Source organism: Podarcis muralis, chromosome 4, assembly GCF_964188315.1.
Source record: "Podarcis muralis chromosome 4, rPodMur119.hap1.1, whole genome shotgun sequence".
NCBI lineage: Eukaryota > Metazoa > Chordata > Lepidosauria > Squamata > Lacertidae > Podarcis > Podarcis muralis.
This window is the reverse complement of record NC_135658.1, coordinates 35098027-35115700: the sequence shown is the minus strand read 5'-3', so window position 1 is coordinate 35115700 and position 17674 is coordinate 35098027. Positions and strand designations below refer to the sequence as shown.

The following is a 17674-nucleotide window of genomic DNA, read 5'->3' as shown; positions in this document are numbered from 1 at the left end:
ACATGGGTCTGAATTGTTTTGTACAGCATGTAGATATCTGAAATCTGCTCCAGGATCATGGTTATCCATGGGCATTGTCTGAAGGCTCTTAATGGAAACTAAGCTACTCTGGGTCTTGTCAATGCCCAGATGGTAGGCAATTTGAGAACCCCATGTATGCAATCTTCAGTTTCATAGTGGAATAAATTATAACGAACAAGTTGTCTATTTTGTTGGAAATATAGGACTCTTAATGAATGAAAGCCTTACATGTAACATGATACAGTAACGTATAAAAATGTAAAGGAAAAGGCACTTTTGGACTATCCTGGGATCAGTATTTTCAGATTAGGCATATTTTGATTTGTCTTGCTAAGGAAATTCAGCTTCCTGAAGAAGGAAGACTTTAAAAAACAATTTCTCACCCCCCCCCCCAAAAAAAAATGTTACAAGAAAGTTCTAGGAAATATTTTTTTTATTAATGAAATGTTAACAGGTTTCAGAAGCACAGCAGGCCATAGCCATAAAAATTTTAGACAACTGGAAGTGAATTTGGGGGAATATACCTAGCACAACTATTTGTGGTGATTCTATTTAAATTGTAAATACGCGCGCACACACACATGAATATAATTCTTGAGACTTCAAAATAACAAGCTGCTTTCCCACGTACAACTGGTGTTGTCCTTTGATTACTTGGGTATTTAACCAGATAACAAATGACAGGATGCCTATCCCTGGTGCTCACAGTTGATCTCTATCAAAGTAGCATTGCTGAGAACTGGAAAATGGCTGCTCAGTTTTCATTGAAGGACTGGCTTTTCAGAACTGGATATTGCAACTATGTACACACACCAGTTTTATCCAAGAGAGCAAACGAAAGACAAGCTGATGAACTTGTTGAAAACTAGGGCATAGTGGAATTCATTATCAGGCTTACTTCAGTCATTACATCTTGGTAACAAGATTTCTGTAGTTTCTCTTATTTAGCTAGAGAATAAGAATTAATGCTGTCAGCAAAAAAGAAGAAAGATTAGGCATTATACCAGCTGTCAAGTTGGTATTTGAGCCTTCAGCCTATTGTGTGGTCCATGCTACAGTGTGGAAATACAAACATTCCAAAATTTAAAGGTGTGATCTAGCCAAAGGTAAGAAGCATTTAATTGGCAAATTTAAATAAATTCTTGACTATCTCCCATTGAGATCAATTGCAATTTTATACGCCTTATTTTAGCTGAATCGTAACTTGTGTGTAACCCTATACCTGTAACTGCATTAGGTGAGGCTGGCTTTCAGGTAAGTGGGTACAGGATTATAGCCTTAATTTCTGTAAGGCCCCTCTCCCCTATGAGAATCTAATTTTTATTACATAGTACTAGAACTCCTGCGTTTCATATATGTAAAGGCTAACTTGAGAGCCCTATAAAACAGATTTTTCTGTTCTCCAGACGGGATTAAAATCTGTACTATACATACTGAGGGTTTTTTGCTTTTTTGGCAGGTGAATCAGTGAGAATGAGCAAGAAGAGGGGGATGCTAGAAAAGAACTATCATCAAGTCTAAGCTACTTGGAAAACAGCAGCTAGTATGACAGCTATTAAATCTCAAGTGGGGGTCCTGGGGTGGTACTATATGTGCTTGTGCACAGTGGGCAGTTTACATTGTGGCTTTAAACAAAGGCGTCATATACTGAATACATGGTGTGTGTGTTTTTTAAAAAAATAAATTTCATTTCACTGTATGTGCCTTTTTGCTTTTTAAAAATGTAACAAACTTGGTATTCCATCAGAAAGAAAAGCAGTTATTGGTTGTGGCAGCAGTAATTCCACATTTATACATTTATACTATTGGGCTGAGCACTTACAAACTTACAAAAAAGTATTTAAAACCTGTAAGTGTTTTATTAATGGAATCAAAATTCCTGTTTTGGTGGGTTATGAACGAGTGATCACTATTAAGAGTAGCATTCTCTGTTCATCTTTGCTTTCACTCACTCTATGAATTTGCCTGTGGTCCCAGCTGTACTAATCATTCTGACTGTCCAGATATTTTGCAGGATTGAAAGACTAGTAGATTTATTGTCCTTTATGTAGGTAAAATTTCCAACAGGTGTAGATTGTGGCAGATTTTTGTGACTTGCTGTTTGATGATGAGCAATGAACAGTGCACGGTGTCAGCAAACTTGGCCACAAATACCAACTGAACGTCAGAATGCAGATAATCTCTATATATGTTCTGAATACATCATTGTTAAAACAGCCTAGGAAGTACCTATCCCTTGAAAAACTACGTTAATTCAATTCTTCATTGAGAGACAAGAGACAATGTAGTTCATTACTTTAGGATTTGCAATGGAATGTTATCCACATAAGTTGTAATTTTATTTATATTTTAAGAGTGGCACCCCCACCTTCAAAGGTTCCCAGGACAGCTTTGGACTGTGTCATCACAACCACAAGGGTCAAGGACACCTTCACAGGAAGCTGTCTTATTTCAAAATCAGCCTACTGGTCTATCTAGCTCAGTAGCTGACACTAACTAGGGACCTTCTGTTTACAAAACATGTGCTTTATGACTTGACTACAGCACCCCTCCCTCCAGGAAAAGCCCCTGCCCCAAGGATGACTTATTCTAATAACTGGTTTTGGTTCTATAAATACACCCCCAAGCAAACAACACAGTGTATGTCAGTGTCTTTTTGTTGCTGAAGCACTAGAAAATAAATGTTAGATGCAGCAGAGGCATGTAATCCTTGTGGCTTTGGTAGTTAACCACAGATGCTTACAAACTCTTATACTTGGGAGATTTGCACAATTCAAAGCCACATTCCAGCCAGGCAAAAATATTTGAGTAGGCCATGACCTGGGGAGAAAGACATGGAAGGTTGCTTCTAGGTTCCAGGCCTGAGGTTCCCCAACCTAACATTTGTATGAACAAACAAGTGTTGTACTTAAATAAGCCTGTTATCTCATGGAAGAAGCAACTCAGCGCTCCACCACTAGTTACTCCTGGCATAGTTAGTTTTCTTGAACTGATGGACAATGCAGCCTAAACAAGGTAACGTCCCCTTTAACATAAATAAAGGAGTAATGCCCTTGGACTGGAGTGGGATAGAGCGCCGAACCTGCCGTGACATGAAACAACAGAATTCAGCTAACGGGATTGGAGAAGAGATTGATAGGGAGGGGAAAACTTTCAAGGACAGCTCAGAGCCTTGCTTTTCACTGAATGATGGTACAGCTTTTGCAAAGTACTGTAAGGTCAAAATATATTGTCCCAAGTGTTGCTGCTAATAATAATAATAATACCCTGCCCATCTGGCTGGGTTTCCCAAGCCACTCTAGACAGCTCCCAGCAGAATAGTTAAAACATGATACAACATCAAACACAAACTTCCCTAAACAGGCTTCAGATGTCTTCTAAAAGTTGTGCAATTCTTTATCCCCTTGACATCTGATGGGAGGGCGTTCCACAGGGTGGTGCCACTACCAAGAAGGCCCTCTGCCTGTTTTCCTGTAACCACTTTTCACAGTGAGAGAACCAGCAGAAGACCGTCGGAGCTGGACCTCGGTGTCCAGGCTGAACAATGAGGGTAGAGACAGTACTTCAGGTATACGGGACTGAGGCAATTTATCAAAGCATAATAGTCAATCTTACCATTGCGCGTGCTCTCTCTATATGCATGTGTGTTTGATCTCTAAGGCACTGCTATGGTGATGCACATATATTTCAATGCATTGTGAAGTGGCTTAAGCAAGTCCCTAATATAAAAAAAGTCAAATGAACCCCTCTCATTCAAAGCTTACCACTAGATATAGAATTTTTAATTTATAAATTGGGTTTCTTATCCTTAATAGATTTTTATCCGAAGGACACTTCATTTTTTCAACATCATTGACTAAAGATTTAGGAAAAGAAAGGTGATTTTTCTGTACTGGTCCAAGTCTCTATACATCATGCAAATTTCGATTCTATAGCATAAAGATCAGCCCGCTTCTGAGAAAGAATGGGGATTTGCTGTCGAACTTCTGCAAGTCTCTTTAGGTCTGTAAACAGAAATAAGAAGGTCCATATTACCACCAATTCTCCCTCACTGCTCCCCACACTGCCCTGTAGCCACTATAATTTAGCATTTATCCAATGTTGACAACAACAAAAAAACTGCCCCACAACCCAGATATTGCAGAATTTTTAGTACCCCAATGACATCAGTGTAAGTTTGGGGAGATTTTGGATCACAGAAAAAAATTGTGTTTGTTCTAGATGAAGTGTGCTTGACAAAACTAATACACCCACAGCCAGAAAGAACTTATCCAGAGGAGATAGAATTGTTTTGTACAGGAAACAATTGTCCCTGCATATTGAGTAAACAACACAAGTTCTGTTCCTTAACTAAGCTATGTTTTTTATTTTCAATTACAATAACAAAAACTACCTTTTAAAGTAAAACTGCTATGAAATTATTGTATACCATCTGGAAAAAAACTACAGTATGTCAACTCAAAACTAAGGTTAACCTTGTATATCTCACCCCAATGATAAACCTGCATGACAATGTCCTTGGTCCCCAAACTAGATTCTATGGTTTGTGCCAACCTATTGACACCCTATGCCCGCCATGTTTCCTGGCCTTTCCCTGATGGAAAAAATGGAGTATTTTAGTATTCCAATGGTATTTCTTATGTGCTTTATTACCTGGGTGGTTCCCCCCCCCCTTTCAGAAGGAAAACAGTAAGTGGCAACTGGCTGAAATTTGGAGATGTTGTGCGGGTGACAATGTCCTAGATTAGAAGGACTACCCTATACAGTGGTACCTCGCAAGACAAAAAACTCGCTAGACGAAAGGGTTTTTTGTTTTTTGAGCTGCTTCGCAAGACGATTTTCCCTATGGGCTTGCTTCGCAAGACTGAAACATATTGCAAGTTTGTTTCCTTTTTCTTAACACCATTAATACAGTTGCGACTTGACTTCGAGGAGCAACTCATAGTGTGGTAGCCTTTTTTGAGGTTTTTAAAGACTTTGGTGATTTTTGAAGCTTTTCCAAAACTTTCCCGACACCGTGCTTCGCAAGACGAAAAAAATCACAAGACGAGAAAACTCGCGGAACGAATTAATTTCGTCTTGCGAGGCACCACTGTATGTCTACTTATAAGTAAACTGCACAATGAAAAGTGTGCCTGGGTAAGTTTTTCCCTCAGAAAACAAGATGAAGGTTAAATCCTTCATTTTCACATGCAAAATCAGTCAAATCTTAGCTTGGCAGATCCAGTGGTAAATTTTAATTTACCATTGCATGAAAGACATGCAAAGGTATTGAGCCTGCTTGACACTCTCACTCATAAATATCCTTGTGGGGGGTGGTTGTTTATTCCCATTTTATAGTCAAGGAACTGAATCATGGCACTCTGTCCCAGTTTAATGCTACAGAAGAAGCCCATGCCATGGGAGGACAAAAAACACTACTGCGGACTCACCTATATCTGCATAGATAACAGTTTCCTCAGTGCCAGCTTTGGCTATGACCTCCCCCCTGAAAAAGAAAACAGAGCCATGACAGACACTCTCTGGGAGCTGGGAGGAAACGGTCAATAGAGCTGTGGTCTTTACCTTGTTATAGGTTAATGAAAATATTTTAAATATTTAATATTTTTTATTACAGTCATACCTCTTGTTACGTTTGCTTCAGGATACGTTTTTTCAGGTTGCGTCCTGTGGCGACCCGGAAGTACCAGAAAGGGTTACTTCCAGGTTTCGCCACTCGCGCATGCGCAGACGTGCAAAATGACGTCACGTACATGTGCAGAAGCGGTGAATCATGACCCGCACGTGCGCAGACACGGGTTGCGTTCCTTTCAGGTTGCGAACGGGGCTCCAGAACGGATCCTGTTCACAACCAGAGGTACCACTGTACATGCACCCCTTAAGAGCCACAGACTTCCTAAAACAAGGCCTTCAACCTCCATTTACTTCTTCAACCCTCTGAGCCCAAAGGTGGAATGGGAAATAGTTCCAGAAGGACAGGCTGATAGGAAATGGAAGTTCCTGACTCAGCCATTTGATTCCCATCCAAACTAGATGCGAACAAGAAAAGAAGTAGGGCAAAGAATTCTGAAGCAGTAAGCTTTCAAGGTAATACAGGTTTTGATCACCACCATAGGACTTTGGATCTAATGGTCCAAATACACTTTTGAAAATGTATCATGTTCAATGTTTCTCTCACGCATCCTTTCCTATTGGCCTTGCCAACATTTGCCGTTTCAGAATTCTACTAAAATATTATAGTACAAAATAGATTCTCAGCAAGGCTTTATCTGAATGAATTGGTTTGGTATCAAAATTCAAAAACTTTGAACTAGAAACTGAGTCAGAAAACATGACATGGGATGGTACTGAATGCAAGACATGTTCAGAGTACACCCCATTTTCCTACTTACCATGGATTTACCACAGTGCTGTGTCCCCAGGCTACATAAGACGCCTTCTCATCCCTGGCAGGAGATGCCGTTGCCACATAGACTTGGTTATCGACAGCTCTGCATGAAAAGGAATAAAAGCCTTCAGTGTGAATCTTTGTGCACTGGAGAAAATGCAGCAAGCTTGAAGTTTTATTTTGCTATGCATGCATTCATCCATGTATCTGCTTCAGTGTAAGAAAGTACCATATTGTTTTTAATATCTCTAAATTGCTTTCCTATTTAAAAAGAACAGCACCTTCAGCAATGTAACAAGTGTCACTATTAAACTATTTTTTTCTACATGCACTTGGGAGAAGGGATAATTTGCTGGCTCTCACCGTCCTCTTTGGAGCAGTTCCCAGTGGGCTGGCCCCGTTGTCAAGTTAAAAGCCCCTGGATACACCAAGAGCTGGCAACCTGGTTCAAAAGGAAGGAGATGGTGGCTGAGTTGCATTTATATTATTGGGAGAGAAAGGCATAGTCATGGAAAAGCAGCAGCAATCTCACCACTGTGTTTTTTTGAGGTGTTTCTCTTCCTTTGCTCAAGTCTTCTGGGTTATGCTTTGCTCTCCTCTGCCGCCACTGGACATTCTGTTTAGCATATTTTTGTGTAACAAAAACGTATACACCGCTCGAGTGAGGTTTCATTACAAAGTGGTTTACAGAAGCAATAAAACAAAGCATTGACTTTATCAGTAAAAGACAGCTAAACCCAGGTATTTTAAAACACCCAAAACTAATTAAAATCAACAATAATCTAAAAACTGATTAACACACATGTATCATCCACATGTTTGGATGGGCTTGCCTAAACAAAGAGGCTTTAAGCAGGCACTGGGAAGAGCAGAGCGAAGATACCTTCTCGATATCAATAGGCAGGGAACTCCAAAGTGTAGATGATGCCACACCAAAAGACTGATTTCTTACAAATGTGGCACCTGTAATTATTGTGTAGATTGAAGTGGCCAGGAGGGCATATAAAGGGTAAGGGGATCCCACAAGTTTCAGAAAATGCAACTTGCTCCAAGCGCACAAGATAGGCCAGGTTAGAATACCTTATAAATATCAGCTGTGTTGGAAATGTTCTCTGTATGAAGTTTATCATTGAAGTCACTGTCCAGAGATCCTTTCAGCAGCTATGGCTAGTCAGTGCCCAAATCAGTCTGGGGCCTTTTGGAAGAGCTACCTTGATGGCAGAAAGTGAGGAGAAATTAAAGAACCTTTTAATGTGAGTGAAAGAGGAGGGTGAAAAATATGGTCCAAAGCTAAACATAAAAAAAACTAAGATCATGGCCATTGGTCCCATCCTGGCAAATAGAAGGGAAAGAAATGGAGGCAGTGAGAGATTTTACTTTCTTGGGTTCCATGATCACTGCAGATGGTGACAGCAGTCACAAAATTAAAAGACGCCTGCTTCTTGGGAGAAAAGCAATGACAAACCTAGACAGCATCTTAAAAAGCAGAGATATCACCTTGTCAACAAAGGTCCGTATAGTTAAAGCTATGGTTTTCCCAGTAGTGATGTATGGAAGTGAGAGCTGGACCATAAAGAAGGCTGATCGCCGAAGAATTGATGCTTTTGAATTGTGGTGCTGGAGGAGACTCTTGAGAGTGCCATGGACTGCAAGAAGACCAAACCTATCCATTCTTAAGGAAATCAGCCCTGAGTGCTCACTGGAAGGACAGATCCTGAAGCTGAGGCTTCAATACTTTGGTCACCTCATAAGAAGAGAAGACTCCCTGGAAAAGACCCTGATGTTGGGAAAGATTGAGGGCACAAAGAGAAGGGGCGACAGAGGACAAGATGGTTAGACAGTGTTCTCGAAGTTATCAACATGAGTTTGACCAAACTGCGGGAGGCAGTGGAAGACGAGTGCCTGGCGTGTTCTGGCCCATGGGGTCACGAAGAGTCAGACATGACTAAATGACTAAACAACAACAACAACAACAACAACGCCACTCAACCAAGCCCCCTGCTGGCAGTAGAGTAGCAACTACAGGTACCATACTGAGTGTCTCATTGAAATCGACAGCAAGTGAAGAGAAAACATGAGTTTTCATTAGACAGGCGAACACTAACAGACTGATAAGAAGGTGTCCCCTTTGTTCAACGTCAATTATACGACTTTTAGTTGTTGCACCTTAATGGGGAACCTCCCTAACTAGACAAATAAATGCTTGCCTTTTGGGACAAGGAGATTCCCTTAAGATCAATTATGAATATGCCAAATTGTAGCTTGGATGCAAGCACATTCTCCTTGCTAGTGTATGGAACTTTAGGATATGAAATTGGGTGTTTTACAAGGAATCATCGTACCCTTCTCCCCCACCACAAATTCATTCAAATCAGCAGGATGTCCTCACCTTTCTGTGTGTAGATTTGAGCAAGCTCAGCAAAGCGGAGGTCGTAACAGATCCCAAGACCTATCTTGCAATAAGCTGTTCCAAAACATTAAAAACATGCCAGATATGTCACTGCCTTGGGAAGTCCAAGCAGAAGCTCAGTCTATAAATGCTTACCTCTCTCGTTCTCTCTCTCTCTCTCTCTCTCTCTCTCTCTCTCACACACACACACACACACGCACACACTTAATACTTCCTTATTAAAAATATGGCTGAGAAGATCCCATACACAATGAAAAGACAAACTCTCAGTCTACATACAGAAGCTAACAGCACAGCCATTTCTTGACCACACATGAGCCACAATACATCCTGAAGTGAATTGCTATTCAGTAGAATGAAGACGCTTTACTTACGTGTATCAATCACAGATAATGTGGCACCGGGACTCAGCGTTTCTGATTCCTGAAACCGGATTTTCCCAGGAACATTAATGTCAAACAAATGAATCTGTTTTCAAAATAAAAAAGGTGTGTTGCTTGCAAATTATTCCACATTAATTGTGCACTCTCTATATGCCCTCTATCTATTCATATATATTTATATATATCACATATATATATCACAAAAGGCAATTCTACGCTCTGCATATATCTTTTAAATCACTTCAGTTTTCCAGAACACCTTGTAGTGCTCTCATTTGAGAAGTGTATACAAGGGAATCCCCACCTTCACAGGGGTTCCATTCCAGGCCACTGTGTTCATCACCAGGACAAGCGCAAGTGGGGGGGAGGGAATTCCCCCACCCCCTTTGGGTGCCATTTTCAACATGTGTGTCAGCAGCAGCATGCATACTGAATGCGTGCAAGTGGGGAAGACGCCTGTACTGGGCTGGATCCAGATTTGCTTTTCTGCCCATAGCAATGTATAGCCCAAAGATAAACTACTGCAATTTAACTTGCAACTTATGGAACTACGGTGAGAATAAACAAAAAAAATTCCTTCCAGTAGCACCTTAAAGACCAACTAAGTTAGTTCTTTTTTTTGTTTTGACTATGGCAGACCAACACGGCTACCTATCTGTACGGTGAGAATGTCAGTGTGGTGCAGCAATTAATATGCCATCTTACATGTAAGAAACCTAGATCTAAATGTGGGAATGGGAAACTTCAGGTATTTGCCACGGAGCAAACTGGAAAACCTTGGGCAAAGTCCCTTTATTGTGACTCCATTCTAATCTTGGAAGAACGTGCAGGATGCAAATGTAGCAAACTATTCTTCAATGCCACCAAGTATTTTAAATACGTGGCCACCAGGCTTCTCTCAGGTGCTGGATGAGAATATATATATATATATATATATATATATGCAGGTTTTGGTGTCCTCGGGTATCTTCCCGTGTAAAAGTTGGGGTGTCTAGGCGACGTTTCGACGAGGTCTCACTCGTCATCTTCAGGCTGGTGCTTTCGGCTTCTTGTTACTGGAACAGAGCAGGATCTCAGTGTTTGAGTTCCTATAAATACTGTTGAGGAGGTATGGTGTATAGCCTCCAATGTTCTGGGCAGAGAGGAAGTTCCCAGGCTAGTGTGCCTTTTCTTCTTTTGTTCCTTAATTGCTTGAGGGATATCTTGAGTGATTTCTTGAGTGATATCCTGAGTACCACTTAGGTGGGTCATTAGGTGTGGATTAGTTGCTAAAGCCTTTTAGCAATTCCTCAAGCAATTAAGGAACAAAAGAAGAAAACATCACCACAAGAGAATAATCATGGAAGCCATCGAGATAGAGAAACACCCTCACAACATGAACAAGCGTGACGACACATCCCGCTTGCCAGACATCTGGAAATTAGCCCTCCCCACAAAAACTGACACCAGATCCAGAGGCACACAGAACGCCATCACCAATCAACCACACCAGACCCAAACCCAGACCCTCTCCACAGATAAATTACAGACACCATCCAGTAGCCAAACCATGGTGGCACCTCCGGATGCTGCACCCCCCTGCAATCCCTACACAGATCTGGCTGGCACAGGCCACAAAACCACAGCTCGCCCCTATACACGAAGCCAAGCCAGAGCACAACTAAATGTAGTACACCCATCTTCTCAGAAAAACTCTTCACAAAGTTCAAGAGGTCAAGACACAAAGGCTTTAGCAACTAATCCACACCTAATGACCCACCTAAGTGGTACTCAGGATATCACTCAAGAAATCACTCAAGATATCCCTCAAGCAATTAAGGAACAAAAGAAGAAAAGGCACACTAGCCTGGGAACTTCCTCTCTGCCCAGAACATTGGAGGCCACACCTCCTCAACAGTATTTATAGGAACTCAAACACTGAGATCCTGCTCTGTTCCAGTAACAAGAAGCCGAAAGCACCAGCCTGAAGATGACGAGTGAGACCTCGTCGAAACGTCGCCTAGACACCCCAACTTTTACACGGGAAGATACCCGAGGACACCAAAACCTGCATTCCTGTACCCGTGAAAATCTACGAAAGCATATATATATATATATATATATATATATATATATATATATATATATATAAAATGAATCATAGCTGAATCAAAAACCTACAGGTAGCATGTGGAAGCAAAGCATATTTTGTTTTAACAATAATGTACACATTATACAAATAATAGTGGGTTTTATTTACATCGAAACATGGCCATATCTATCAAATTTTACCTTTCGGTACTTCGTTATCATAGCACCATCTGGACCAAAGCCAGTGCATGTGTTATACAGCTTCCCAGCATCTTCTTCTGGAATAGATCCTTTCATTAAAGAGAAGAAAATTGTTATGACTTAGGCAGATATTCAAACACAATGCTTGTTCTAATCTTACACCTGTATTTAGGACAAGCAAAAGTGTAACACTCATCACAATCGCCAATATGGCAATTTACCTCCAATCAGATAAACGCCACATTCCTTTGCAATTTCCGAGAGCTTCTGTGTGGACTCGCCAGGAATTTTCTCCGCATAGTCTGGAAAATATTTTGTGCCATAGGGAGAATTGAAGCATTCCTAAAATTGAAAGCAAAATGAAACAGACATCTGTGTAGCATATTCAGGATGTAAGCCCTACGTACACTTACCTGAGACCAAGTCCCACTGAACTGAGTGGGGCCTACTTCTGAGTAAATATGCCTATGACGGCCCTCTCAAAGTCTGAGAAGATTTTAAAAGTAATCTGTACAAATGTGGCTGGCCACAAGAGAGCTCTACAAACTTCTTCTTCTTGACAAAGCTGAAACATGGATGAACTTCCAATACAGTGGTACCTCGGGTTACATACTCTTCAGGTTACATACGCTTCAGGTTACAGACTCCGCTAACCCAGAAATAGTACCTCAGATTAAGAACTTTGCTTCAGCATGAGAACAGAAATTGTGCTCTGGCGGCGCGGAGGCAGCAGGAGGCAGCAGGAGGCCCCATTAGCTAAAGTGGTGCTTCAGGTTAAGAACAGTTTCAGGTTAAGAACGGACCTCTGGAACGAAATAAGAACTTAACTCGAGGTACCAGTGTACTGGAATTGTTTACAGAATAAAATATAGCTCTGAAGATACACAATGTATCTTTAAACGTGAGATGCAGTCCTCTTACATCTGACATGCTTACGTCACGCAGCTCCTTTGGAAAATGCTTAGGCTTCATGATGGGTCAAGCTACAGGAGGATTTGGGAAATGGGTTGGGGCTGAGCAAAGGCAGTGTCAAAGGCTTCATGGGAAAGGTGGGTTAAACGAGGATTTGAAGTTAAGTAAGAGAGGTGCTATCATACAGGTGTTCTGACAGAATACAGGGCAGCAAAGGAGAAATGGTGGAGTCTTTTGCATGAGCAGAAGACCTTTGGATGTTGGTGGGAGTGGAGAAGCAAAGATCACAGGCCAGGATATAATAACCAAGATATATGTTATGGCAAGGCCACAGAAGCAGGCAAAGGTGTAGTGGTCCTAACTATAATTGTTGTGTAATCATAATATTATTGAATAGTCTTAGAAGATTGTATAATCTTAGAAGGGGGTATGGCTGTGACTATCATGAAGGGACCATGCACTTCTGAATTTGCCTCGACGCTACTGGAAGTTGGTAAAGAGAGCCTGTTGCTGGGTCTGGGAATGAACAAGTCAGTGTACTGTGGGCCCCAACAAATGGGGTGGCAATAACACCAGATTCACCACAGAACCTGGGCCACGGTCTATTTACTCAGAGAAATCAGAAGGATGCATTACAGTGGTACCTTGGGTTACAAACACTTCAGGTTACAGACTCCACTAACCTGGAAGTAGTACCTCGGGTTAAGAACTTTGCCCCAGGATGAGAACGGAAATTGCGCAGCAGCAGAAGGCCCCATTAGCTAAAGTGCTACCTCAGGTTAAGAATGGTTTCAGGTTAAGAGCGGACCTCCAGAACAAATTAAGTTCGTAACCAGAGGTACCACTATATAGAAGTCTAGCCTTGAGATTTGGGTAACAAGAAACAACATTATTTGGATTAAATCTGAAACAAGAGCTGCCTTCGCTCTCACCAGACAGATATGGTCATAGCTACCTCCATAATCTGGTGTATCTAGGTCCAAGTTAATCAAATTTCTTTACCTCCCCACTTTGCTTCCTGGCTCACTGAGGAGACAATGACTGTGGAATAAAGGCTATTTGAAGCTGCTACGCAAAGGGAGAAACTGGTGACCACAGATAGTCCGCGTTCTTCAAGATTCATGAGATGCTTGGCACATTCAAACATGATAATTTCACAAGTAATGTATATGTCATCACTTTAAGTGGCTCAGGAAGAGAACAGCAAAGACCATTTTGAACATCCGTTGTTTACACTACAGCTAATATGGGAATATTTATTTGACATTGGAATATCCATTAGCAGAACGGGAAACATCCTACACTTTAAACGTTCTGGCTGGTTTATCAAGAACTTTGCACTGTTGGGGCCGCATACAAGGCAGCAGAAGGTTAATGACCAACTCAGAAGATTAATGACCAACTCTGGCAAGAGAACTCTGTGGGCAAAGAGGATCAACCCAACAGGAAAGGAACCATTGCCCCAATTAAGATTTCAGCTGCACAAAGCCAGAAAATGTTGCGTTTTCAAAAAGCACATTTAGTGTAATCACTTGTGTGTCAAAGGTAGTAAAGCAAAACATAGTAATAGTAATAGTAATAATAATAATTTATTATTTATACCCCGCCCATCTGGCTGGGCTTCCCCAGCCACTCTGGGTGGCTTCCAACAAAATATTAAAATACCGTAATGCATCATACATGGAAGAATAAAACAAAACAAAGGTGAGATATAAATGTAATAAATAAATAAATGGCTCAGCTAGTGTCTTCGCTGATGTCTCTTCACCACCAGCTATAGATCTATTACAATTATATTACTGCTCAATTTAAAATCACTTTTCTCTCCTCTGTGGAATTACAGGCTACTGCTACACATTTTAGAAATGGTTTTTAATCTTGTATTTGGCATTTCAGATATAGTTTTATATTTTACCATCTTGGGAAATCTGTTGAAGGCAAGCTACAAATAACCTAAAAACAAAACAAAACCCAGAAATGCAAACAAGACAGTTTTAGCTGTCGTATCCAAAATGCACAGAACTAAGAACAACTTACACTTACACGTTATTTCAAACCCTGCTGAAGGAAACTTGCAGTACCAGGGAGGAAGACTGAAACTCTGTGAATAACAAACAGTAAACAAGTCGGAAGGTTTTGTAGGAAACAGGGAAAGTACTCACTGGGAGAACCACAAGTTTTGCTCCTTGTTGTGCTGCAGACCTCACAAGACCACAGGCTCGGTTCAGGTTCTCAGTTTTGGCAGCAGACACGTGCAGCTGGATGAGAGCGATACGGAAATCTAACAAGCAAGAAGGCAGATAATGAACTAGTGGGAAAGACCCCAGAAAACACTCCTAAATTTATAATTTAAAAAACCCCCCAAAATTATTATTGTACTTGCAGTGCTTCAAATGATGCACAGACAACCTGCTAGATAATTTATGGATTATGACAGAAATTCTGACAAGGATGTGATGCTTGCGGGGGAAGGGGGGGAGTCGAGATGGATAAAAAACGCAGGTAAAAGCCATTCTGTAGGCAGGGCTGATGTTGGCAGGGGCCAAGCCACTGCAGTTGCCCTCTCCAATGGTTTGACTTTACCCCCCCCCCCATGGCACTCTTCCATTGTCTCTCAAGACAGACAGATGCCAACAACATTTCAAACTGTTGTGACCTTAAGGTGGAGGTTAGGTAATACAGTGGTACCTCGGGTTAATTCGTTCCAGGGGTCCGTTCTTAACCTGAAACTGTACTTAACCTGAAGCACCACTTTAGCTAATGGGGCCTCCTGCTGCCGCCGCACCACCAGAGCACAATGTCTGTTCTCATCCTGAAGCAAAGTTCTTAACCTGAAGCACTATTTCTGGGTTAGCGGAGTCTGTAACCTGAAGCATATGTAACCTGAAGCATATGTAACCCGAGGTACCACTGTACATTAATAATAATGATAATTATGATGTCTCTCATGTGGGCAAGTTAGAGAGCAGCCTTTTATTCCTGCACAGCCACAGAGCTTTCCAGATTTACCAGAAGTCAAAGAAACTCCAAAACAGAGTCCTTTAAACTTACTGGAAAATTGCCAACAAAATTTGCACAGTAGCAGAAATGTTTGCCTCCCTCTAGTTAAAGGGGAAAGGGAAGCGGTAACAAAGGTCAATTTAATTTTAAATCTTTTGTGGGGTAAGTATGTGCAGGCGCCTAGAGAGCTTTCTAACAGCGCAATCCTCCGCATATTTATGGAGAAGACAATCTAACTGTGTGGGCTTATTCGCTAGCAGTGTTAAGGATGGCAACGTGAGGCTATGGACCCCTAAACTGGGGAAATCGCAATAAACTCAGGCTTACTAGTAGACAGAAATATAAAGGATGAAACTGTAAAGTGTGACACAGTTATTGTTGCCATTCGTTTTAGGACAACCATCCCAGGTCACACCAGAATCACTTGAAACCCTGTTCTGGTTTCAAACCATAGGTCCACTGGTTTAGAATGGAATTTCTTCACTAGCATGGCTAAATATTCAAAACCTCCTAATTCTTGCAGAAAGGAGAGCAAGTATTTCACGGGGCGGGGCTGGGCTGGGGTGGATAAATCAGCCTTGGATAAGAATCCACTAAGGAGATGACAGACTTGGGCTTGCAATCCCGTTGCCCCACGGAACTCATTGAGACTTACTTCGCAGTAGCCTGGCATAGGATTTCAGGCACTTTTATTATAACTAAGCTGAAAATCGCCCCGAAATACCACGTATAACATCTACTGGGGGTGGGGTGGGGAGGCTGAGCGGTCTCCTACAAAAAAAACCGCACAGCAGCGATTATGGATAGAATGAGCATCTCAGGGTGCAGTTCCAAATGCACGCTTCCTTCTGAACAGAGACGTGCACAAGCTAGATCAGTGCAAAGCAGCAGAAAAGAGCAACCTTGTTTACCTAGGAAACTCCCCCTCCTCTTCCACTAGCAAAGCGGGTGTGTGTCTCCGTTTAACTGCCAGCCCTGATCATTTTGCATCGGAAATTAAGAGCCCCTAAAGAAGCCCAAGGGTCCCCCCCGGCAGGAAAGTCACTCACTGGCCATGACGCCTTTCGCCAGCTGCATAACCGCGAAGGCTCCTCCGCGCCCCAGCAAATGCACATTCTCCGAGGGGGGCGGGCTTGGAGCACAGCCCATGCTCCGTAGGAGCGAAGGGTTGCTGGGAAATGTAGTTCCGTTAACTGCCGGACCAGACCCAATGCGCTCTCTGCTAAAGCATCATAGGAGTGGATTGAAAGAGAATATTAAGGTTGCTTGCAAGAGCGGTGGCGCATAAAGGAGGCGGGTACATTTATATACATATACATATACGTATAGAAATGTATAGAAATAAATTCACACACACACACACACACACACGTATAGAAATAAATTCACACACACACATGTATATGTGAGTATATGTGTGTGTGTGTGTGTGTGTGTGTGTGTGTGTACACACACACATATATGCACACACACATACAGTGGTACCTCGGGTTACATATGCTTCAGGTTACAGACTCCGCTAACCCAGAAATATTACCTCGGGTTAAGAACTTTGCTTCAGGATGAGAACAGAAATCGTGCAACGGCAGCAGGAGGCCCCATTAGCTAAAGTGGTGCTTCAGGTTAAGAACAGACCTCCAGAATGAATTAAGTTCTTAACCCGAGGTACCACTGTATATATATTCCCCACTCAACCCTGTCAGGGCTCTTGTACTCTTAAGAGATAGATGAGATGTCCAAAAGCATGGGTATCCTCATGAAACAAAAAGTTTTTTGTCCCAGCCGTGCTTCAGTGTATCTGAAGAAGTGTGCATGCACATGAAAGCTTATACCCAGAACAAACTTAGTTGGTCTCTCAGATGCTACTGGACAATTTTTTTAGTTTATTTCATGCTGGGGAAAAGATGCCCTTGCTGAGCTTCAGCTTAACCTGCAGCCGCAAGAGGGAGACGGCTTCTGAAATGGTGGCAACTACAGCTGTCCCGTCGCTATATTCGGTTTATGTTTTAGTATTAACTCTTCAAATCTTCCCAAAGGTAAGCAAACTAAAGGCACTGGAGAATTAGGCTGTTATCCAGAGGAGGAGGAGAAATGGAAACCAAACACGCAGCACCAAAGGCTTCCCGCAAAGTTACCGCAGCCGTTTGATCACACCAGTTGGCAGGCAATCAGGTTTAGATCGCTGAAATGAAGAAGCCTACAGGAAAAGGCACTCCAGATGTTGTTGGACTACACGTCCCTTCACCCCAGACCCTTGGCTATGCTGGCGGGGGCTGATGAGAGTTGTAG

The 17674-nt window shown here is 41.9% G+C and overlaps 2 protein-coding genes across 2 annotated transcripts in view; one reads left to right on the top strand and one right to left on the bottom strand.

Annotated features, from left to right (window-relative positions):
• TOMM70 (translocase of outer mitochondrial membrane 70) overlaps window positions 1-1720 on the top strand; it is a 37178-nt gene extending 35458 nt beyond the window's left edge. Inside the window, exon 14 of the mRNA XM_077927178.1 lies at window positions 1481-1720. The gene's annotated coding sequence lies outside the window, so the exon portion shown is untranslated. The remainder of the gene's footprint in view (window positions 1-1480) is intronic.
• A 2053-nt stretch (window positions 1721-3773) lies between these two features.
• Window positions 3774-16592, bottom strand: NIT2 (nitrilase family member 2). The gene is made up of 10 exons (XM_028726651.2): window positions 16435-16592; window positions 14548-14666; window positions 11695-11815; window positions 11474-11562; window positions 9194-9287; window positions 8799-8873; window positions 6773-6851; window positions 6414-6512; window positions 5454-5509; window positions 3774-4025 (listed from the first exon to the last, which is right to left on the bottom strand). Exons 1-10 carry the CDS (start codon window positions 16532-16534, stop codon window positions 3934-3936), a joined length of 924 nt encoding a protein of 307 aa, XP_028582484.2. The 5' UTR covers window positions 16535-16592; the 3' UTR covers window positions 3774-3933.
• Window positions 16593-17674: the final 1082 nt, after the last annotated feature.